At 37.1% G+C, this 24,202-nt stretch overlaps 1 protein-coding gene and 1 long non-coding RNA gene across 2 annotated transcripts in view; one reads left to right on the forward strand and one right to left on the reverse strand.

Annotated features, from left to right (window-relative positions):
* On the forward strand, positions 1-20,440 carry LOC114002564 (prostatic acid phosphatase-like). Its single transcript, XM_027748603.2, has 11 exons — positions 1-117; positions 5,474-5,569; positions 7,516-7,602; positions 8,548-8,700; positions 11,162-11,260; positions 12,753-12,857; positions 13,876-14,008; positions 15,406-15,488; positions 17,246-17,352; positions 17,937-18,106; positions 18,969-20,440. The coding sequence occupies exons 1-11, from the start codon at positions 1-3 to the stop codon at positions 19,085-19,087; spliced, it is 1,269 nt and encodes a 422-aa protein (XP_027604404.1). The 3' UTR covers positions 19,088-20,440.
* LOC114002567 overlaps positions 10,732-24,202 on the reverse strand; it is a 23,472-nt gene continuing 10,001 nt past the window's right edge. The window contains exons 3-5 of the long non-coding RNA XR_003545909.2: positions 17,989-18,052; positions 13,458-13,516; positions 10,732-10,820 (exon numbers count right to left, since the gene is read on the reverse strand). This is a non-coding gene — a long non-coding RNA (uncharacterized LOC114002567). The remainder of the gene's footprint in view (positions 10,821-13,457; positions 13,517-17,988; positions 18,053-24,202) is intronic.

A 24,202-nucleotide genomic window follows, 5' to 3' on the forward strand; every position in this document is an offset into this window, starting at 1 on the left:
ATGGGTGTGATGATACAGGTTCCCAACCTGTCCAGGATCCTGTGTTTTTCTTTTCATCTTATCCTCATTCTGCTTCAACAGACTACTGCAGAACGAGAATTGAAGTTTGTGGTTGTAGTAAGTAGTTTTGTTCTCTATTTTGTTGTGGGGAATACAGGGAATTTTACATGTCTGTCGAATCAGACAAGGTGGGTAGCTGCTATGCCTATCTTCTAACTTAAAAATAACTACTACTGCCCTTTTGCTTACTGAGTTTAAAGACCTTAACTAAAGATGGATAAAAATGCCTCTAGTTATAAAAATTTTCATCTCCTAACCTCCAGTTATTATTTCAAGATATCTGAACAAGTTAGCTTTGTGGTAGATGCCTAGTGAATAGGAGTTAAGAGATGCAAAGTCTATGTTTGCCTACTCTTCCTTAATTTAGCTAACATTCCAATTCATAATCCAAGAGCTGGTGATTATGGCCTACCTATTCTGTGCTTGGAAGCTGAACCTTATGATGTTATAGAAATTACCATTAAAAAAAAGTATTTTCCATTTCACAACAACTGAATTGTCACAGCAGTATACTGAGAAACAGAAATAGGCATTTTTATGTAGAGATTCGAGACACATGTTGCATTAACTGCAATTAGGCTGAAAACTGACTGTAATAATTTTTTTGCTGGGCCATTTCTTATTTTAAAGTAACTAGACAATACTTCAATGTCCCTTTCCCCAATACCTCAGGAAGAAGAGAGATTAATACAATGTAATACTTTGGATTATGAAGGTTGAACCATAGTCCTTTTCATAGTTTTTTCTTTTTTTCTTTTTTTTTTTTTTTAATAAGAGGTACATTGAAAAAGAATAGTTATATAGAATAGTCTAAAGTGATATTTTCTATACAAAGTTGAGGGGATTGGAATTTGCATTTATAAATAGGAAATTGAAGATCTTCTCCTTCCACCTTTCTCTATTTGAGACATTATGTGTACGTACAGGTAACAGGCAGAAGTGCTGTGTCCAAAACATATCATCTGGCTCTAGATAAAGTATTTCATGTCTTGTTATCTATTGGCTGCACTGTAGATGCATAACTTGGAGGGAGGCCAGAGTGCACAGGAAAAACCAGTCCTACTCCTGCTGACACAGAAGGGACTCAACGTTAATTCCAGTAACATTCTGTATATAGCAATATATTTAAATGTTGTTTCAATGATAACAAGGAGAACTGGACACACAGATGAAAACAGGCAGACAGTAAGCCTTGGAGAATTAACTTCTTGAAGGGAAAGAGACTTCTATTGAATTGCAGCTGTTACTGTGTTCTAACGAGGAATGGTTTTGCAGAAAAACTTACAGGAAATGTTCACCATTATGGAGATAGAGGCTTCCTTTCCAAGATCATCTGCTTACCATAACTATGAAGCCACTTACCAAAACACCTATTTATTTCTAGGGTAGCTTATCACAATTAATAATAAAATAGTAGGTAAATTTCATTTAAACTGTCTTCCTTTTATCCCTGATACATTTGCTTAGGCTGACCAATCACCTAAAAAGTTACAATAGGCTGAATCTTATCACAAAGTGCATCTTTTTTCTCAAAGCATGGCTTATGTGTGCTCAATTGAATTTTGCCTTCTGAACTCACTGAATTTTCATGGGAGCAGAATTGCTAGCATAAATAAATAGGATAGGAATTGGCCCAGAACATATCGCTTGTATAATGGGATATAACGAGGGTATGGCTACCGTCAAGGTAAGTCTAAAAGGCATCTTTCTGAGATAATTCAATAGCCATTCTCCAGCTGTACTCTGTGAGTCACTATGTTTTCACCAGACAGTATTACTGCACTGTGAAAATCGTCATAATGACTTTTTAAAACTTTCTTAGGAGAGCTGTACAATATAAAATACATCTGCATGGGAGAAAAAAAACAGATAAATGTGCCTTTTTGCTCACTTGTAGAATTGAGCTGTGCCTGGGAGGATGTCTCACTCTCTCCTCACAATTTCCAACTTTATGCTGATTCTGTGCATTTTGTTTATTGGCCACAAGTCCTTTTGTCTGAAAAGCTCTAATTCAAGCCAATTTATCAAAATGCTTTTTAAATTTTCTTTCTCACATGTAATCATTAGCCTTCACCATAATTCTTGTGAACTGAATTTAAACCAGACAGAAGAAAATAGGAAATATGTAGGACAATCAAGTACCCAAGTAGAAACAAAATACTGTTTTATTGCCTCTGCATAAAGAAGTCCTGACTTGTAACTTCTGTCTCCACACACGCACTCATTTCACCTGTCATGCATGCAAAGAGGTGTGGCTTCTGAGGTACTGTGATTTCATCTTTCTTCTTGTAAGTCAGGATAGAAAGTGTTTACTGAGCATCTTATCTCTGAGCATGATTTGTCTAATCAAGCCAAGCCATTTGAAACCTTGACTAAACATGCTCAGTAGTTCTGCATCTACCATTTCCCTGAACTGACAGCATGATATTTCCACTCTCGTTTCTTCATTCCTACTGCTGGCTTCAAAGTAAGAAATCTTTTTGTTTGAAGCTGAGTCTGTCAATAAAATTGTCTGTAAGAAGCTCACTATTACTCAGAGACAGACAATTCACTGCAATTCATGGCATTTCTGAATGAATATGTTATGTATACTATACATGCCATATTCTCAGCTCACCCTCTCCTCTGCAACAGTTTTTCTCCAACATGATTTTTCACCTGGCAACAATGGAAGCAAATGCTGGCCAAAGTCTCAGTCATGTGACCATTTTGATCTGATGTGATCACCCTCCTAAAGTTGCAAAGACTGACTGGGTGAACCCAGACACCAAATCAGGTTCAAGCAGTATCAGAGTTGAAAGAGAGGTATTGGATAACTGTGCACCTATTGCTTTTGAGAACTGAGGTAAAGTGCTTCAGAAAGGACTGCTGAAATGAATATCCCAAACAGGTCTGCTTGTGTATTTTCTCCTTGTGTATATTCTTGTGCATATTTTTGTGTATATTCTCCTTGCCCTCCCTTCCTTCTTGATTTCTAATGTCTTTTCACCTTTTATGATGCCTCCTTTCTCCTTTTCCCTCATTCTGCCATGTTCTGTGCCTTCTGAAAGGTCAGGAATGTAATCTGGAGGCTGGGAGTAATAAATGCTGCAGCACACCTATTTTTAGATTAATTTAAAGCATCAACTCCTTTTTAACAAAGCTGAAATTGTAAGTGTTGAGAAGTACATATTGATGAGCAAGACAAGATTTGTAGGGATGCACTTTTTTTTCCTAACACTATCAGGTCTTCTAATGAAAAACATAAACTTCCAATATACAAGCTCCTATTAGAGTTTTAAATTTAAAAAAAAAAGTCTCCTAAAAGGTAGCAATGAGTGAACAAGTTAGTCTTTTAGGTTAAGTGTTTGTTCATAAGGTCATTGTCTCATTTGCAACTGCAGCTGAAGCAAGGTCATTTTCAAAAGTAGCAAGCAAGAAGGAGGTTTGAGCACAAAAAAAAATCAGTAGCCTGAGAAGTTTCATCCTTCAATTCCTAAAAAACAGGCTTTTGCTCTTAGAAGTATTTGTTTCTCCCTTGATACTTCCAACTCAGTGTTCATGTCATATTCATATGTCACTGTGAAATTAAGGTGAAGAAATATAAACAAAGAACTGAACTCATTCCTATTTTATGTGAACTAAAAGAAGCTGTGCTGCTTTTTGGAAGAGCGGACCCTCCACTGCTTCAATTTCCTAAGGTTACAAAGAAAGAAAATAATTTTCATTACATCTCCTGCTCCCCAATATATTTGAATATCTTTTGATCTTGATCCCTTTTGCATGCTAGTCTCTGTTCAGGTAAAATGCTTCTCTGTTCTGGCTTATTGAAAGTTTTTAGGGGTTGACTGTTGTGAAGTAAAATACACGCTGAGGGTTATGTCACACATGAAGTATAAATATCACAAAGCAGTATTTAAAATCTAACACATTTTCAGTAACTTTTCACTAGTAAAAAGGGCATATTTATTGGCCAAGTGTTGATCCATTTTTAAATATTGCCTAAAAAAATAGTCATTTAACATGTCAGTCAGTTTGAGCAACTGTCAGTTACCTCTAAAAATACTTTTCCGTGAAGTTGGATAATTTAACAAGAGGATGCAGCTACATTGAAATTCGGAATTTAACCTTCATTCCTCACAGAGGCACCAGCTTGTCCAGAGAAACTAATGAATCCTATCTTACACCAATGTATATCAGCATGTCAAAACACCAAGGAAATAATCAGGACAAAAGTCTTTCTCACTTGTTTTTCTTGCATGTAATTGAATCAGTCACCAGACAATGTAGTTCTTCACTTATTCTCCTCTTCAATAGAGGTGCACCGAGAAATGGTTATAACCAATCAATTGAGATTCCAAATTAGTAAGAAGAGAGATATATAGAGAATTTAAAATTGCATGGAGAAGAAAACAAACAAACAAACAAAAAAAAAACAACCAAAAAGAAAAAAAATATTTTATGGACTATTTTCCTGTTCTTGAACTCAGAAAAAAAAAGGCGTGAGGCTTTTTACCTGAAACTATGCAATTTCATGTTGACCAACATGTTGTTGATGATAATGAAAAACACTGCTTGGTTTGCTGCAAAATATTCATTTCAGGTTCAGCAAACTTTGCTGTCTACTGTAGAAAACGAACAGAGGGAGAAATCCTATTATATTTGCCTTTAATGGACAGTATTTTCCATCTTTGAAGTACCTGCTCTGGCACAGGTTTGTGCGCTTCAGTACAGAAGGCTGACGGAAAGGGGGTATGCTGTAATTAAAACATTAAGCCACACTGCTGGTGTTTACTTTGAAAAATATAAACATGAAACACCTCCCAGTGGGAGTGGCAAACTAACTAGCCCATACAACCGTCTCTGATGTTTGGGCAAGAATGATGTGGCTTAATGAGGCAGCGGAGAGTAATAATTATGAAAAAGTTATATACCACTGAGGTACTAGGGAATAAATGTCCTTTTGTGAACAAATATATCATGATTCTACATTGTCATTTTATTCTGCTAAGTCGGGAATGAGTTTGGTTATGGGAACATTGACAAGCAAAGGTAACTTTTGCAATAGTTGGGTCAGCATTCTGGAAGGTTGTCTGGAGCCCTATGAATGTGTATTCCAGCATTTCCTTTCAGATTTCCTGTCTAGATACCTAGCTATGAATGTAATCCCAGCACTAACATCTTTGGTGATTAATTTTATGTTCTAGGAGGAAGAATCATCGGGTTTATGCCCACTTAATTTCTATATAATTATACATATTTTTGAATGTAAAGAACGTACTCCAATCCTACTTGACTAGGTTTCTGCAGACTCCCTAATATTTTCATTTGAAAAACGGTACTGGAAGTATAATATATGCTTGACTTCTAGTTAGATAAGAAAGGAATGTTAATAGCATTAAACTAAGGGTTTTTTTATTGGTAATACTGTTAGGTTTTCCGACATGGTGACCGAACACCAATTGTAAACTTTCCAACTGATCTACACAAAGAAAGCGAATGGCCCCAGGGATTTGGACAACTCACCAAGGTATGTCGGCTTTCTTAGAAGAATTTATATATGCTAATAAAATAGGAAGTGGGAAGATTTTTTTTATGTGTGTCTCAAAAACATTAGCAAATCCCAAGTGCTGATAGTTGGTATTAGCGATACCCCATAATTCATAAACATTTTTGCAATGTTATTCATCCAGCTACTGTTAAACTGAAATCTTGTTCATCATAGCTTTACAACTACCTTCCTAAAAGCAAGAGCTTTTTGACAGTGTGCCTGCATTCAAGTTAATGACAAGTTTAACTGCCATTTAATGTTGTACTCTCAACACTGATGAAGTTCTAGTGACCATTAAGCACCAGGTCCTATGAGAGGGTAAGAGAATGACACCAGCGCACCAGGTCAAGTGATGAGTCCACATCTCAGCATTGGACTGAAAACCACCATCTCACAAAATAAGGGAAGACTTGTAGGACCTAAGGTTGCTTCTGGGGACAGTATATCTTCTAACAAGGCTTCTTGCAGTCCAGAGTTTCACTAGGATGCACTGAACCTACTTCTTGCTCTGGCATTTCAACATCAAGCCTTAGCTCTTTAACTGTACTTGACATATGAAGTTCTGGAGCAAAGAGAGGCCAATGCATTTCCTAATAACACTTTGTCATGATGCAGAAGCATGAAACAGAGACAGGTCAGCATTTAATGTTTGAAGGCAGACTTGAAAGATTTGTAAAATTAAGACACTCAGCACATTACTATCCTCAGGTACATAGCTTATGTAGTAAGAGGAAATAAGTTTCTGCTTGGCATAGACTTTTTTCAGAGATTTTTGGTATTTTATTTCCTTTTTATTAACAGTAGAAAGAATGTACTTCTCTGACAGCTAAAAATTAAAAAGTTCATCTCAGGTTTTAGAAATGAATAACAGAAAAGACAGTGTGCAATCTAAGACAACTGCAGGCACACCAAGATAAAGAAGGAAGAACGTTCCTTCAAGCATGAAGTGTAAGCCACAAATTTATCAGGTTGATCAAACATCAGAGCAATGACAATGATGAATACTAGGTTGTCAGTCATCCTCTCTCAGCTGTCACTAAGTGACACACATTATCACTCAGCATCTACAGACTTACAGCACTGTGGAAATTGTATTTGTATAGAATCAGGAGCAGCACCTTTCTGTAGCAGATGCTGCAGTCTTAGCAGTTCAGAACACATAATTTTTTCACAGATATAAATGAGTATTTCTGTTAAAAATGCTAGATCATCTACAACATACACAGTTGTGCTGGTTTTGCCTGAAGAGAGTTAATTTTCCTCACAGTAGCTAGTATGGGGCTCTGTTTCGGATTTGTGCTGAAAACAGTGCTGATAACACAGGGATGTTTTTGTTAGTGCTGAGCAGGGCTTACACAGAGTGAAAGCCTTTTCTGCTTGTACCACCCTGACAGTGAGTTTGGCTGGGGGTGCACAAGAAGTTGGGAGGGTACAGAGACAGGACAGCTGCCCCCCCTGACCAAAGGGATATTCCGTACCATATGGTGCCATGCTCAGCATATAAAGCTGGGGGAAGAAGAAGGAGTAAACATTCAGTCTTATGGTGTTTGTCTTCCCAAGTCACTTTCCTGGAGGCTGAAGAGCTGTCTGTCCACGGCAAGTGGTCAATAAATTCCTTGTTTTGCTTTGCTTGCATGTGTGGCTTTTGCTTTGCATGTAAAACATCTTTACTTCAACCCTTGTGTTTTCTTACTTTTACTCACCTGATTCTCTCCCTTATTTCACCACGGGGGAGTGAATGAGCAGCTGACTGGTGCTTAGTTGCCAGCTGGGGTTAAACCACAGCAACCGTACATTATACATTTAATGATTACTTAAAAACTGAAGGCGTACACACACATAAAAAAGAAAACAGAAAAGAAACTTCTACATTAAGATTCTCCAGTCACCTTAATCTAATAGTCACCTGTATGCTTGCCTCGCAGACTGGAATGCAGCAGCTGTTTGAACTTGGACAGTACATGCGGAAACGATATTCCACCTTCTTGAACAGCACATACAACCGGCAAGAGGTATATAGCAGAACTGTCTGGAGCACATTTCTCTGGCATAGCAGAACTATGGATTTATAAAAGCACATCATCATACTCATTTTATTAATGGAAAAATTAAGGTAATAGAAGAACATTTTTGGAAGTCAGACTTTTATGTCAAGGTTTAAACACAGACTAAAATCTAACTTTCAGCTCCTACATTTAGTTTGGGTCTCTCACAGCCAAATTTTCCTGAACTGAACAGCTCCACACCACCAAACGAACTGGGAATTTATACAGTGACTCCAAATTGTTCTACCCTGTTGAAAAATGAATGCCTATTCAGTCATGCAATGGGCCATGCTCACATACTTCATCCTGTAAAACAGAGGTCTAACAGTTCTTTGGATGTGCCTATCATACAGTACAGATCCATTGCGGGGAAGATACCACTACCATTTTGGTCTATATATAAGGGAAGCATTGATGGGAAGGTATGAAAGACTATAACTTTGCCAAGCTTCCAAGAGAAGTTTATGATTTTAAGTGCCTTAACATTCCTGAGGTATAGCTGATAGATTATAGAATCACTTAGGTGGGAAAAGACCTTTATGATTATCAAGTCCAATTGTTAACCTAACACTGCTAAGTTCACCACTAAACTATGTCCCTGAGCACCATGTCCATATGTATCAATGTTCTTCTGAATATCAAAAGATGGAGAGCTTCCTTCTTTTAAATCATGCTTTCTTATTCTCTCAGTTCAATCTGAGGGTTAGATTCCAAATTAAAAGATGCCTTGGTGATTCCATTTATGAAACTGAAGTAAGGCTCCAGAAAGCTGAGTTATGGTTTCACTGTTTTGACTGTATGCAAAAACATAACACTGAAAACAAGAAGCCAGGATTCATGAGTTGGGTAAAATTTCCCTATTATTTTTATAGCTTCTATTTTATCTTTAACTCTTTGCCATTCTATCTTCAGTTTTACATCCAAAGTACAGATTATGATCGCACCATTATGAGTGCCCAGTCGTACCTTTCTGGCCTCTTTCCACCAACTAGCAGCCAAATTTGGAACCCTGAGCTTCTCTGGCAACCCATTCCAGTTCATATTTTTCAAAAATCAACAGAGCGGGTGAGTACTGGCTAGATGCTTCCTATAATGTCTTAAACTTTCACAGAAGCAAAAAAGAGAAAAAATGGAAATAGCAAAAAATATTTTCTATGCTTTTTCAGTTCAATCTAGTAGAAAATATCAAATGCAGCTACTGGCTGACAAGTATATCATAGGTCAATTGTAATAGCTACATGAAAATCCTCCTTCTGTAGTTGCAGAATACCTCAATTATCATACACACTACCATTTTCTTCAAAGCACATTTCTCTTGACCAGAACACTTTCGGACAGTATGCTAGGGAAGATGCCCTAAACCTTTCCAGGAAACAAATGCTTTTCTAAGCACCGATCCTCTCTTTGGCAAGTTTGTTTCATAGTTTATTCAAGGAATTGAATTTTATCCAGCCACTGTAATGACCTCACAATTATACCTTCCTATTCTAGCAGCACTTAGGCACTCTAATTAAAGAGAAGGGTCCTTTTATGCTCAGTACTATAGAAACGTTTAATGAAATCCTAGCACTTCTTTTGCATATCATAAGAGCAGATCCACCTGAATAATAGGTCCTATAGAAGTTTTACTTTACATAGCTCTCTCTGGCTGACTCATGTTTACATTTTAATTTCACTTGTTCTTGTGACAAGGACTGTGTAAGGAACAGTGTGTCCAACAAGGATGAAAAGCTATTGAACGTAATGACAGAAAGCCTAATTTTCTTCTGCCTTTGAGGACAGAATTTGACTTTAAGGAAATTTATACAAATCCCCTATTAAATAACTGCCTGTCACCAACATCAGAGAATAGACTCTGTCATCAGGAGGTGGCCACACCTGACTCCCTTTGGTATTCTTCCATTCTTTGAGACCATGCTTGAAAGCAGGTGCAGAGTGAAAGGGTTTCCACAAACTGGATTAGGCACAATGTGATTCAGCTAGAAATTTAGCCCTGTTCCTCAACAGAAAAGAATGCTGTCACTGCCATTTAAATGCGGGACACCAGTGGAAGTTCTTTCACCAGAAGACCAGAAAAGCATCAAAGTGGTCAGGGCTTTGCCCAAACAACACCTCAAAGCCCTTAGGGGAATCACAATGCAATGTAATGACCCGTTTGAAGAAGGCAAGCTCATTTGTAGGAGTCTAGTACCTCATTGTTTGTTCAGCTCCTCCAAGTGGGTATTGATGTTTCACTGAATCACACCTCTGCAGCAACTCAAAATTCCTGTTATATATGCAAATCACCTGGAAAAAACATTGTTCCCTTGTTAAACCAAGCAGATGTTTGAAGGCATTTTCAAGCCCCAAGCAACACAAAGTGGGAAATTGAGGCCAAGTACAGTCTTGTAAAAAAAGGTAATCACAGTTTATTTTTAACCCACTGAGATCTATCAAGACTTGACAGGCAACAGTACTGAGTAATGCTTAATGAAGTCAAAGGGAGTGGCTTAATTAATAACACCTAGAGAGGGATAATTAAGCCATGCCGCAAGAGAAACATTTGTTATTGTGTAATTAAACAACATTCCCCAGATTCATATTGCAACTTTGAGCCTTCATCCTCTAGTGTGCTGGTGTTACAGAAAAATTGTACTCTTGGAAATATGCCCAAGTGAAAATGGGCTAGAGTCGGTGGCTACTGCAAACTTCACGTTGATTAACCAAAGAGAAAAGAGATGTGCAGTCTGTTAATGTTCACCCCAAGACAGAGTAAACACTCTTGCACATACATAAGCCATAGATATAGAAGTTATTTTCTCCACTGTATATTAAGTCAGTTCCTTGACATGATTTGTATGGTTATAGGCTAATATTAGTGCTGGGTCAAAAATGCTCTAATGATGTGACAAGAATGCAAGTATTTACACATGGTTCAAATCAAATATGTACTATTAGGTAACCCTGTAATGCATACACTTGGAGTTATTAAAAGTGAACCGTATCCCTAAATAAGAATAGAGCCATTAGGCTCATAGCTTTTTGAGATTTCAGGAGTACAATTTATTTGCCACCCTTGTTTGGAGTTCTGTCCACTAAGTGGTACTTAAAATGCTTACCATGATCCACTTATCTCCAGAGATGAGAGCAGATGTGTAGATGCAAAAGCAGTTCAGGTTCCAGGACCAGGTGGAGTCAAGTTGCATCTGGGGGGATTCAGAAATTAAGGAGGAAATGGTAGCCTAATCATGCACCCTGATCCAATCTCTTGCTAGACACACATAATTGCTTTTTGCCAAAATAAGCTCAACTGACGGAAATCAAGCTATCCAAAGAAGTAGCCACTGAAAAGCCAAACTACCACAGTCCATTGCCTATGTTAACCAACTTCATGAATAAGGTAGCCAAGCAAACAATTAAGGAGTAACTGTTGCACAGCCATGGATCTGTCTAACAAATATTACATCACCAATCTCAGCAACAGAAAAAAAACAGAGGGGTGTTGATAATTTTAGAACTATTCTAACTTTTACTTTTCTGGTTTCAGAGGCTGAACTTTCCTCTGCCTGACTGTCCCCTTTTTGATAAACTTCAGAATGAAACACAAACATCCAGTGAATTTCAAAATAGAATACAACCATACATGGTAAGACAAAATAAAAAGAAAATAAGAAGGAAATAAAAAGTAAATGAGAAGAAGGAAAGTAAATAAGATTCAGAAATTATGGAATTGCATTGTTTCCTTTTGCTAAAATGCAAAAATATATTAAAAAAAATTAAAATCCCGAGGACTCTTACAATCAGAAATTTAGGCCAATAGGATCAAAAAGTATGTTTGATACGTTATATATTTCTCCCACTTTTCTACATTAATCTTTTAAAATGTGAATTTAATATTAATTTTCTGAGACTACTTAGAATTCAATTATCTGTAAGGAAGAGAAATTTCTGGATGCAGCAATTTCTAATTTTACAGGGTAGCACAAAACTAATTCTAAAACATCTGAGAAATCTGAAACTTGGAAAGGTTTATGCTTTCCTGCTCTGACTTTCTGAAGTTGGCACTACAGCAGAGAACTAAAGCAAGCCTAACCAGGAGAACACTCTGACTTATGTAAATTTCTCTGCATGCATTTTGGATCCATCGCAAAAGATTCTTCTGTTTTGGCCCTGACACAAATCTTCACAGTCAGGGATTCAAAGTTTTCCATTCCAGTGCTGCAGCAGGATATAGGTACATGGATGGTATACTTGCCTCAAGCAACCATGTTCATGTGGATAATAATTGCTCTAGATCGTGGTTACTGCTGCTCCCTTGTTTGCCTACCATTGCACTTTCTAATGGTATGACTGCACAAAGAAAGCAGGGGTCTCAGGTCTTCATACCCTGACTACACTCGAAGTCACTTCAGGCTTACTGCTTGGGCTAAACCCAGTATTTTTCTTTATTTGGTTTATTTCTAACTTTCCCCTAGCTCAGCTACTCTGGTCAGCCTTGCTCATCTACTCTGGTCAGCCTCACTCACCTGCAATGGGTGGTGAACTATGACTTCATAACTATCCTCTATCTCAGCTAACAGTATGAACGGGTAACATGGGAATAAGGGATATTAAGGTATCCCTTTATTCTTCTGTGGTAGCACACAAAAAGAATCCCTATGGGAATTGTTGTCGATATTCAGAACTATTAGATATTCAACTCCCCTTCAATGGCAGAATTAAAACCTACTTTCCTTTCCAGTTTCTTTTTGTATCTCTTCATTTTTGTATTTTCTCCTCATCTTTTTTCTCATGTTCCTTTTCCCTTAGTACCTTCCTCTTCCTTATATCTGAAGGCTTGAGGTGACTGAGGTAGCTTCTTGGAGCAGTCAGAAGAGGGAGAGAAGAGTGTGACAGAGTGGAGGGAAGAGTGTGACACCAAACTTATCCATAGCAGAGACAAGAAAAACAGCGTCTGAAACAGAGACCAGTACCTTGAGAAGTTACAAAATGAAAATTGTAACCAGAATCTTCTGCTACAGGGGTTTCACTTGTGAAAAACTAAATATTATTGTGATGCCAGGCGTTAATGGATCTATATGCATATATGTTCCATATGTATTGAATATTTGTTGTATACTCTTCATTCTTCCCCCCAGGATTTTATACAAACAATGGCTGTTAACACAGGACTTGAACTAAACAATCTTAAAATACTGGACAATTTCCAGCTCTGGAATACATATGATACTCTACATTGTGAGGTAATAATAAGTCAATAAATGCTGGGGAAGAATATAACTTTAATGTTGGGTTTTAATTACACTATGACAAAGTGTTTTCACAGGAATGAGTTGCCTTCTCTTCTGGATCTGCTTTTTTGTTTTTGTTTTTATATATATATTTGAATATAAGCTATAATTTAGTACTTTGGTATCAGATAACCCAAAAACATGGTTTACAGCTTGGGAAACTGTTCTTTCCATTTCATGTTTTATCCTGAAGAACAGATACCAAAATTCATTCCCATTATTCCCTTTTTTCCTTCCCAATATCATGCAAGAGAATTATTTGAGCATGCTGCCTATGATATATTTGTGATTTTTAACAGAGAAATGAAATTATCACCCTTAACCTATCAACAGGAAAACATAAAAAACTTAGATTTTGAACATGAGAGATAAGATCAAGATCTATCAGTTGAAAATTTTTGAGGTGATGATTGCTACCAGTGAAAAAAATCAGACTGATCATAAGAATGGATTCCATTCAGCCCCAGTCATTACCAGCAGCACATGAAGCCTTTTGAACACATCCTCCACACATTGAGGCTATTAAACGAAATAAGACACTGTCACTCTTACCTGACTGAAGAGTGACACTTGTCTGTAATTGGTCAGTGACAGAACTGGTATCTGGACAACTGTATGGAAAGGCAGAAAAAATTAGAGATGTATAACCTGAAGACCCAGAGGAAAGGAAGAGGACAAGATATACGCCCGCGATATTTCCCACCAAAAACATATATCTCTGTAGCAAGAAGACATTATACCTACAAAGAATATCCTTCACACAGGTGCTTCTGTTTTTCCTATACACCCACTTCAGGTTGATCTCCATCCCCACAAAGTGCGTTTCAGCGCATGCTGGGGAGTAAAACCACACTGGGCAAAGAATTGCAGGACAGCCTCAGAGAGTCTAAACTTAGCAGTGTGAGCCTAGGCAACAGGATGATGGAAACCAGTGAATTATAAACATTATTTTGTTTTCCTTTATCACTAGGGTATTCACAATTACACTCTCCCTGTATGGGCCACCAAAGATGTAATTGACAAGATGGAAAAACTGGCAGAATTGTCCTTATTATCACTATTTGGGCTTTATAAAACAGAAGAGAAATCACGACTACAAGGAGGTAAATAAAAAAATGCATAGTTCTCAGAAAGGAGGAGACAATGCTTATAATAAAAGGCAACATCCTGTCACTCATGCAAAATTATTCACACAGAACCTTCATTTGAAACTATGGAGATTGGATGCCATATTAAGCATTAAAATATGTGCTGAACACTGGCACTTACATGGATGAGATATTGCAACAAGTTGTAAAAACTTCTCTCTTTTGTTATTCCAGATTTTTTAAGGGATTAGAATCTTAAGAAATACTATAGAAATATAAAGGAAAAAAATCAGGCCCTCATGGGTAAAACCATTAGTCATCTTATAGTAGGTTAGATTAAGTTCTGCTTCTCCAACATTTATTCTAATTGTTTCCAGTTCTTTGTTTTTTCCTTTGATGTGCTGGTTATATATTGTGCCAAAACCTTGGCAACACATTGGTAGCCCTCTGAGTGACTGATATAAAGCTGCTCCAAAACAGTCTGATCAGCAGAGAAGATGAGAGATACCAGTTATGTCTATAATGCAAGAACTGCGACAACTGCATAGCTCCAAAATAGGGGTGCATAGGCTATGCATATTCTGACACTGCTTCAGGAAACAATTCAGGAATTTGTCACATGATCCCCAGGTGTCCATGAGCAGGAAATGCAAACAACAGAGCTTGAATATCTGCAGGCTGGAACATTTGGGGCTAGGCTTTCTAATACATGTACTGTGCAGTCTAGCTCTAGGTAAAGAATTATTAGCAGACTCATTGTCCAGGCATATATAGATCTCTGGGTCCAGCCATACAGTAATTACAGGCTCGAACTGGCACTAAAGCCCACTGGCAGATGACCATATAATCTGATCAGGACTATTTATCTAGTATTCACATGTATGCCAGTTATGTCCACTTTCCTTAGAATGATATAAATTGTGCTACAGGGAATTTCTGCTGCCCTTATCTCTTTGGCTTTAGAATGTCTCTGGTCCGGAGAGGGGCTACAAAAGAGCTTTGGAAAAAAATGAGAATTGATACTGTGTAACTTGTTGGAAATAAATAGTTAAAATATTTCTTCAGAATGTAGAGAGGAAGAGACTAGCACAGTTCTCATTATTGCAACACTAGAAACAGATAAAAAAGGATGGAGAGGAGATCTCAGCATAACAGAACTGGAAGTGTCATTAGCCCCAGTTCTTAGGATAGTTCTAGATGATTTTCTGTGAATCCTGTCTCTTCCCTTGACCTCGATGAAGAATCATCTATTTTACCTCTGTAATACCTTCTCTCTAGTTATGAAATTGTAGTAAGCTAAACAAATAAGTATGGGGCCTGAGTAGATGTCATATTTGAACCTCATACCCTTCCACTTTTTTTGTTTCTAAGCAAATGTTATACCTTCATTTTCCTCTTCCTATCTTTTTAAGGTGTCCTTGTGAATATTATTTTAAATAGTATTAAACAAGCTGCCAATTCTTCAAAACCAAGAAAAATGGAGGTCTACTCTGCAGTGAGTATTTTCATCTTTAATAAATCTTGCTTTGATTTTACCAGTAAAAGACCCTTAAAGAGAATAATCAGTGTTTCCCTGTAAGTTAAGTGAAAGAATAATATAATACAGTTTAATTCAGCTAATAAGCTGAACACCACTCAGTACAAGAACACAGCATAAGCACGGCTCTCATCTCAGTTTAAGTCAAACTATACTTGGCAAAGAAAACCATGCATTTTATCATTCAGTTTTCCTACGACTTAATGGTTCATTTTTCCTTAAGTGCTCTAGAGGTAGTGGCATATTGCAGAACTTCAGCTGTACCTCCAAACCTCTCCTCTGTGTTTTGTTGGGTTTTTTTTGTTTTTTTGGTTTTTTTTTTTTAAATTGTTATTATTTTATTTATTTTAGAGGGTTAAAAGAGCCACTTGGGTCAGAGCAAGATCCACTTAGCTCATTCATTACTCTGTCTTTAACAAGGGCCAAAGGCACGGATGAATGTGAAAATAATGCCAGCACAGAGTGATAAAAGGTTCCAGGCAATCTGTGGCTTAGGGACTGCCTGAGGTAGAATCTGTGTCTCTGTGTTTAATAGCTCTTGACAGACTTTCTTCTATCAACTTATATTATCACTTTTTAAATGCATTTATACTCTTGGCCTCTGCAACATCCTGTGACAATGACTTGTGTGTTAAAGTAAAAAAGTACTGATTTAGGTCCTTCCTAGCATTTATATGTTGAGAAACAAGAAAAACTCAATCTTTATTCACTTTTTCTGGGTCACTCATGAATTTAATATTTTCTGTCACACCTCTCCCATTTTTCCTTTTCTGAGACGGAGTCTTACCCTATTTAATCTTTCCTCATATAGAAACCATTTGATACCTTAAATCTTTCTTGCTGTCCTTTCTACATGATTTCTAGCAATACTACACTCTTTTTGAAAAGGAAAAAGAAATGTATCCAGATTTTGCACTTCTGCTTTAATATCTTGAGTACAAGTAGACTGTTATTTTTGAAATTGATCATTCTAAAAAGTTCCAGAACCTGAAAAATAATTAAAACATAGATGCTAGACCATAATATAAATAGGCCTAGCAGATATGTATATAAAGATGCTTACAACATTTATGCATCAAAGTGTTGGGACTTCCTTGCTTCAGCTCCTGCTCCTGCTATCCCTGCAAGAGGAGGGATAATGGGGAGAGGAAGAGACTACAGGTGGATGGCTAATTGGCTCATAAAACTAGAAGCCAACTGAGATTTTATTGTATGAATCCAAACAGAAGGAATAACAACTAAAAAAATTCTGAAGTGGAAGCAAGAACAATTTGCATGCAACTATTTGTCTGGTGCACTATCTAAAGAAAAGAACTTGTATCTTTACTTGAAATGCTGTAGAATATATTACTTTACACTGATTTCATCTGACATGGGAGCAAAAAACTCTACTGGAGGAAGGAGTAGCAAAATGCACTGAAAAATTGGATTTATTACTGAGACCACATCTTGCTTTCCCTCAGTATCTGTCTCCAAAATACTGCCAGATGGTGTAAGACACATACTGCAGTAACTCTTTGGAAATGTCTCCTGCTGTCTGTAGAACCCATGTTTTTCCCAAAGGTGAATATACTGAATACAGTTTTATGGTCAAATTTATACAGTGTTTCTTTTATCTTGATTTCCACTCCCTTTCTATTCTTGTCTAATTACTCTGCATAAATACTAGTTGACTTAACTGGCTTTCAAGGATGGATTTTTTTTCCCCCCAATAGCATGACACCACAGTTGGGGCTCTCCAGATTGCTCTCAATATTTTCAATGGAAAACTGCCACCATATGCTGCTTGCCAGTTTTTTGAACTCTACCAAGAAAGCAACGGGCAAGTATCTTCTTATCTATGCAAGAACAAGAAGTGTTTGGAATTTGTTTCCCCCTTTCCCAAAATCGTTTTCCTCTCAAATATTGTGAGGAGATACAATTTTGATTTAAACGGATACTTCAGTGAGCAGTCCATAGGCACAAAGTTATACTAAAACTAAGAAAAAACACATTTGCTGGATGTGCATGTATGTGTGTGCTTTGAAAAACAGGAAGAAGAGGAAAACAAGCCTTATCAGATAGAAGTAAATGATAAAATAAATTTTCCTGATTCTTCAAATGATAGCAAGAACATTTCCAAGACTTTTAATAAATCCCAAGGCAAACCAATTGGCTTAGAAGAACCTGGTGCTGTTGCCATTCAAGGAGCCTTCTGAAGGACATTTTCAGCTGGCTGGTGATCTGTGCAGCAATATAACCAGCTTCAGCAAAGTGGGCTTTGCAGATGTCTTTCACAAAGCCTCCATTCTTGAAGAATAGGTTCTAGAGTAGGATGTTAGAGCCTATTTCCAACATGCTGTCTCCAAATAGGAAATCTTCTATTTAAGAACATTTTTTAAAAAACTTTTCAATGTTGTTAATCAGGCGATATAGCATCGAAATGCATTATAGGAATGACACTTCAAAGGATCCTTACCTGCTCACTTTGCCAGGATGCACCTCTTCTTGTCCACTTGAGAAGTTTGCTGAACTAGTTTCTCCTGTGATAACAGAAAATTGGTCAAAAGAATGTGGGAAGAAAGACAATGTGAAAGGTAGTGTAACAGTTCTGTATTTTCCACATAAGACATGGAGGCAGAAATTGTATCAACGGTTTCAAACTTTGTACCTTTCACACAATAGACAGATTTCCCTTTAACAAATGAGGGCCAGATTCACTATGGACAAGGAAGGTCAACAGAAATTAAATTTCTCTAAAAATGTGAAGAGTAGACTTGTCCACCAGTGTGAAGGCAGTGCTATTTTGAACATACTCATGTAAGGAGCTGCCTAAAGGCCACGGTCAAAACTAGAGCTCTGCTTGTTGAAAATGTCCAAGAGAATTAGGGGTGTGGGTGTTATGTAAGGGTCCCATGTATCTTGGATGCATCAGACCTTCTATAGATGCAAAGCAAATGCACAGAGTGGTGCATCTGTATTTCTGGCACACGTACTATGCATTGAGGATAAATTAACCTCAGCTGTATGGAGTGCAGCTAATCCATGTAAATATAGTGGCTATTTGCCTCAGCCAACAGCTGAGAGCTGATAATCTCTTCCCACCCAAAAATTATTGCCTGGAAGAATGAGAAGACTTTTCCATAGTCCCAGTATTTCCTCCTTCCTCTGTATATTCATTATTTTGCTGATCCCTGATGAAATTCTTTTTTTTTTCCCTCTTACCCTGTGGAAACCTAGAATTAAGATTTGCCCATGCGCAGGAAGCTATCTATGTATTTCTAGGATTGAAGTACATGTTGCATGCGTCAGAAAATGTGATGTTGCCAGAAATACGAACAAAACATACTATATTTCCATTGTACATATTTGTAATTAGACTGTTATGTCCGCATCTAAAATGATATACATATATGTCTTTCATTAACTCACTTTTCCTTTGTTGTTTGTCCTTCACAGATGTTTTTATCGGATTTGATGTTGCTGTTGGCTTGTTGTCCATTTTTAACCTTGTACTCCTTTACCTCCTTTATCATTATGGACGCTGCAGGCGCAGAAGCAATTATCAAGACATTTAAAGGGGAGGTGAAGAAACAAAAGAGAGAGCAGCTAGACACTGAACAATACTTGAAGTTGCTGATATCCATCAGTTTGCTCTGGTCCAATTAATCTCCAAAGCATATTCAATAAATTTGAAGAGCTGAGGTATCTGTGGCCTAGCTCCTAAAATTCTAAACAACTTCAGTGAGAAATACTGTAGTAATATGTAAATGTTAAGAATTACTGGATGGATGGAATCACTTTAATTTATATCTTTAGGTTTTCTACTACTATTAGTCAATCTTATATCAATGGGTAAGGTGAAGGGATGCTATTGCCTATACTTTTTTTTTTAATATTGTCTATTACCACTTAGCCCTTCGCTGCTTAACAAGTCTTTCTTCAAAATCACAGTCTGTAATATTTTCTTTACTTCTTATAAATGAATATTTTGTTGATACACAGGAAAATGTTTTTAGTGAGCAGAAGCTGCAATCACTGTATGAAAAAGATTCATACCATCACATGGACATACTATTTCTGCATTTATTCACGCAAATCTATTAATGAGATTTGACCTTGGCCTTCGGCTAATAAAAGTCTTCAGCCTGCTTTTTAAAGGAGTTACACTACTATAGCTCTCACTGAAATAAGTAGAAACTGGAATAATCTCTGTCACACATCCAGGCATCAAGTAAAAAGCTTAGTGCAACAGCATCTTGGTCAGCGTCCACAACTTCAGTAGTACAGATAAGTAAATACATTAAAATCTATTTTCTGCCATTACACTGATTTCCTATTTTTCTGAGCTCTAAGTCATTAATGATCCTTTGCCCTGCAACTTTTCTACAATGTCTCTGTTCTCTGTCCTGCTTCAGGTCCTGTCCATAATTTTATTCTTTTGAGCCACTCTTACAATAACTCCTCAAGCTATCACACTTGTCATCATCTTTAATTTTAATCTACAATAATTTGTTTAACTCCCTGTTCTTTTTGAAATCCTGTATGTTAGCAAGACATGCACTGAAGTAAGAAAACAATGATTCTGCTTTTTGTATTCTGCGCAATATATTTTGTTTAGATTATAAGCTCCTAATGGCAGGGAATGCCATAACTGCTCTCTAGTATCATAAACTAGTATAATAAGCACTAATATTGCTGTATAAAATCCTGCTTATCATCATATGTTTCAAGGGTTGAATCAAGACTTTTATATCCTGTAGTCCTGAAGATGATACTGTGAATTCCATTACCACAGAGAAGTCTTTTTAAAAGTCAAGGCAACTATACAAACAGGTGCCAACAGCAGGTTCAGCCCAACAGATACAAGTTCAAGCTAATGTGCCCAAGCTTATGTGTCCTGTTGAGATGCACAAGTCTAGAGAAAGCTGACAGATGGAGCTGTTTGGCTCAGGCAAAGCATCACAGCAATGTGAATACATTGCATCTGGACTGACGTTCACTCACATTCTGTGGGTTGTAACTTGGAGCCCTGAAGCCTGGGTTAGCTACCACTGATCTAGAGATCAGCCCTCAATATTACAGCTGTAGACATGTCTAAAATGTGAAGTAGTTATATGTAGTGATATTAAATAGCATAAATCAGACAGAATAACAAAGGCTTGTGGGAACGTAGCACTTCCCAAACATTGCACTTTCCTGTGGTAACTTTGGCTACTGAAACACTATTTCCCACTCAGTAAAAAGCTTTTAGTAGTATCCATGACATTTCTATTTTATTTATTTTAGGAAATACCATAATCAACTGATGGATTTGATTCTTACATGGTCAGGATGTATAACAATCTGGGGCAAAGCTGTGAAAAAGATGAAAGGCTGTCCCTAAATCAGATGGTTTAGATGTACAAGCTTCAACTTATAACTAGTAGTTCTGATTCTCATGCAAAAACTTAAAGGACTGTCCATACTGCAGTCAAAAGTATTACAGGTGCTCTAGGAAACATGCCCAAGCTAGCTTCATTACTATTAGCACTGTACTCACAGTGGGGAAAAGTTTGGAACAAACTGCAAAACCCATCCTGGCTCCTGAATATATGTGTGTGTGTGTGTGTGTGTGTGTCTGTGCGTGTGTCTGTGTGTGGTTACCTGGTGCTGAGCTCTGTATTACCATGGTCACAATGCTGCTGGTACCCAGTTGAGGATAGATTATGTCTTTTATTAGAGGCAGTCAGATGCTTGAAGAGTGAAGATGTACCATTGACTGATAACAGGCAGTAAGAACTGGTTTTGAGATATCAGAAACTCAGTCAATTGCACTCCACAAGAATCAGAATGAGGATGTTTTTTCCAAGATTACTTCTTACAAAAAGAAGTACATTCAGACAGAAAGTAAAATGTGAAGTGTCTGAAACACCTTTTGTGGTTTATATTACTCAAGCCTGAGCTGTAACACAGAGTTTCAGAAGATGAGGCAATTCTAGCTGCTCAGGAGCTGTCATGAAGGAATTTTGTTGTAGGGACACCTTTTTGATAACAGATACTCATACTTGAAAATGTCCATGCACTTTTAGATAGGATTCAGTGAACACAAGTTACACCAAATGTAATGGACAGGTTTAGATGATGTAACTTCAGAATAAATGAAGATACATTAAAGAAGTAATACATTAGTAAAGTAGGCCCTGAATCTCACTTATAGTAAAGGTATTTTGTCTTGCTGTGATTAAATAAAGTAAAATTTCTCCAGTGGAGTAAAAGGTTGTATATGCCAAACAAGTTTCTTGCTTTTCTAATTTTTCAGCCATATTTACCATTTGCTTAGTATAATCTGCAGACTGGTTGGGATTAGAAAATATCTTGTGTCCAAGCAACTCGTAGCACTGCAATAAAGTACATTAAAGAAATGATTCAACATTTGCAATTGTATTTGACTAAAAAACAATGGAGCTTTCAGTATATCTAGAGTTTCCAAACAAAAGTGAATGTTCAGGTTTGTTGCTTCTGTAAGAACAGATTTTTAAAGCACTGTTGTTTTGACATGAATAATGCTAACTTTGATGACATCAAGCTCTTCAGTTTGCCCTCTAGCAGTGACATCATCCATCCCTACAATAATTACAGTAACAACTAGAAGCTCTGCAGCAGGGTTTTCTGGTGCATACGGTAGATGGTAGTGCATATGGAGCACTTTTCAGCTCAGTCAGCAACTACCTCCTCTTACTGAGTTGATTTTGTTCTGGAACTTATTTATTCACAGGCCTGAATATTGCACACATTGGGTTAGCACAGTATAGCCATCTGACTTCCAGAATAACACTGGCCACCCTGGAGCACTTATAGTCATTTGTACCTGTAATGTAATTTGATCCAAATGATAATATTTCTTCTCATTTAAATACATTTTCTTAGATGTGGTAAGATACAGAAAGCAGAATAACATATGCACTGTATTTGGGGAAAAAAAAAAGGAAAATCTATTTAGTTCAAAAATTCTTAAGTTTGGATTAAACTCCAAAAGACAACAGTTACATTTCTAAATTTTTCTCCACAAATAAAAAATGCTAAAACTTCTACTCTACGAAGAGTAATAATGATTTACCATGCTGGAATTTGAAATGGATGAGTAGAGGCTGGCCCATACAAATCCATGATGAGGTGCTGTCAGCAATATTGCTTAGGATTGTATAGCATTTCTTACAAAGATGGGGATAAAAGATGGAAATTTACTTATTAACGGCTAACTTTATTAATTTAGATAATGCTTGTTCATCAGAAGTTGCCAAGTATTAAAACTCAAATAAATAAACATGAGTTGCTATTGAAATAACAACACATCACTTGAACTATTACATTACGTGGTCTCTTCTATGACTAGGCAACTTCACCTCCAAAAGCATTATAGCACTGGCAAGACCTGCAATACCACGTCTAGGAGATCAGGTGCAATTGGAAAGACAGTTAAAAAGACCAAGTCCTGTTGTGCTAATTTCTGTAATTTCTCTTAGTAGAATGACACTACTTCCTCTCCTGAGACTAACAGTACATTTTCAAATTTTTCCATCCGGCAGACCGACTTTCCAGTACCTTTTAAAATATCTGTAGAGAGATGAAAGATACAATTTATCAGTTCAAGTAGATACAGGCAAACCAAAATTGTCCTGGCTCCATCTCTCTATATATTTAGCTGGAGTCATGTCCATGTCAAAAAAGGTAATTTCTCTGCGCTTTGTTTACAGCAGCTAAATCTCTTGCTCTGTTCCTATAGGGAGCCCTTGATTTCAGAGGAGATAGAAATTCTGCCAGCTCATCTACCCTATAAACTGTGGAAAGAAAAGTTGCAAAATGCAGAATGATCATAAAGTTTTATCCTTAGGAAGATGAGAATAAAAATGATATATGAACTGAAAAACCTGTAACTCAAGGCCAAAATAGGTAAGCATATGTCCTGCATTCTCTAAAATACGAGTCATGACAGCATTTGGATAAATAATTACAGGAAGACTAGCAAAATTCTGTAATCCCCACAACTACTGAGCTGTCTGAGGTAATTTCCAGTAATTCTTGGAAGTGGAGCTCCTTCATTCTCTCCACTCCAAGGTATTCTCAAAGTATCTCCTGTCTGCTCTTCAGAAAGCAGCAAGAGCTGAAGCAGATCTGAAGGTAGATTCTTGTTCAGAATCTTTGAACCACAAGCACTCAAGATTAAAATGGACGTGATTAGTAAATTACTGCTTGTTGTACACCAGTTTCTTCACTTGTTTAATTAGAATACATATAGAGAAATACTTTTACAGAATGGGCCACCTCCTCCAGGGCAGTCAAATGAACAATTCAGACATAGCATGTTACACTTGTATATAGATGAGACCATTTGCCACTGGTATAAGCAGCCTTTCATGAGAATCTTGTGTATCCTCTGTAATATTCTGGTGGAAGAGAGCCTTATCAATCCAGTTATGCACAACAGACTCTTCTTTTCTTAGTAAAGGAAGATGTGGATTAAAAAACACTGTAATCTCAAAGACTCTTCAAATAAGCACACGGAAATCTCCTTTTAACAAATGCAGGCCTAACTTTCAATTCACACAGTTCACTTGAATCTTTGGAAAGAAGTTGGCACAGAAGGGTAATATTAAGCCATATCATGTGTAGTTAGCCTATCTCCAGCGTAGTTATTGAGTTGTCTTCTCTTG

Source organism: Pipra filicauda, unplaced genomic scaffold, assembly GCF_003945595.2.
Source record: "Pipra filicauda isolate LSUMZ 115617 unplaced genomic scaffold, ASM394559v2 scaffold231_size1239837_pilon, whole genome shotgun sequence".
Taxonomy (NCBI): Eukaryota; Metazoa; Chordata; class Aves; order Passeriformes; family Pipridae; genus Pipra; species Pipra filicauda.

Bases quoted from the DNA above. Each gene is read 5' to 3' on its own strand.
- LOC114002564 (XM_027748603.2), top strand. From the start codon at position 1: ATGGGTGTGATGATACAGGTTCCCAACCTGTCCAGGATCCTGTGTTTT. The intron at 14,009-15,405 runs GTAAATAAAAAA...TATCTTTTTAAG, and splicing joins GAAATCACGACTACAAGGAG to GTGTCCTTGTGAATATTATT. The intron at 18,107-18,968 runs GTAGTGTAACAG...TGTCCTTCACAG, and splicing joins GAAGAAAGACAATGTGAAAG to ATGTTTTTATCGGATTTGAT.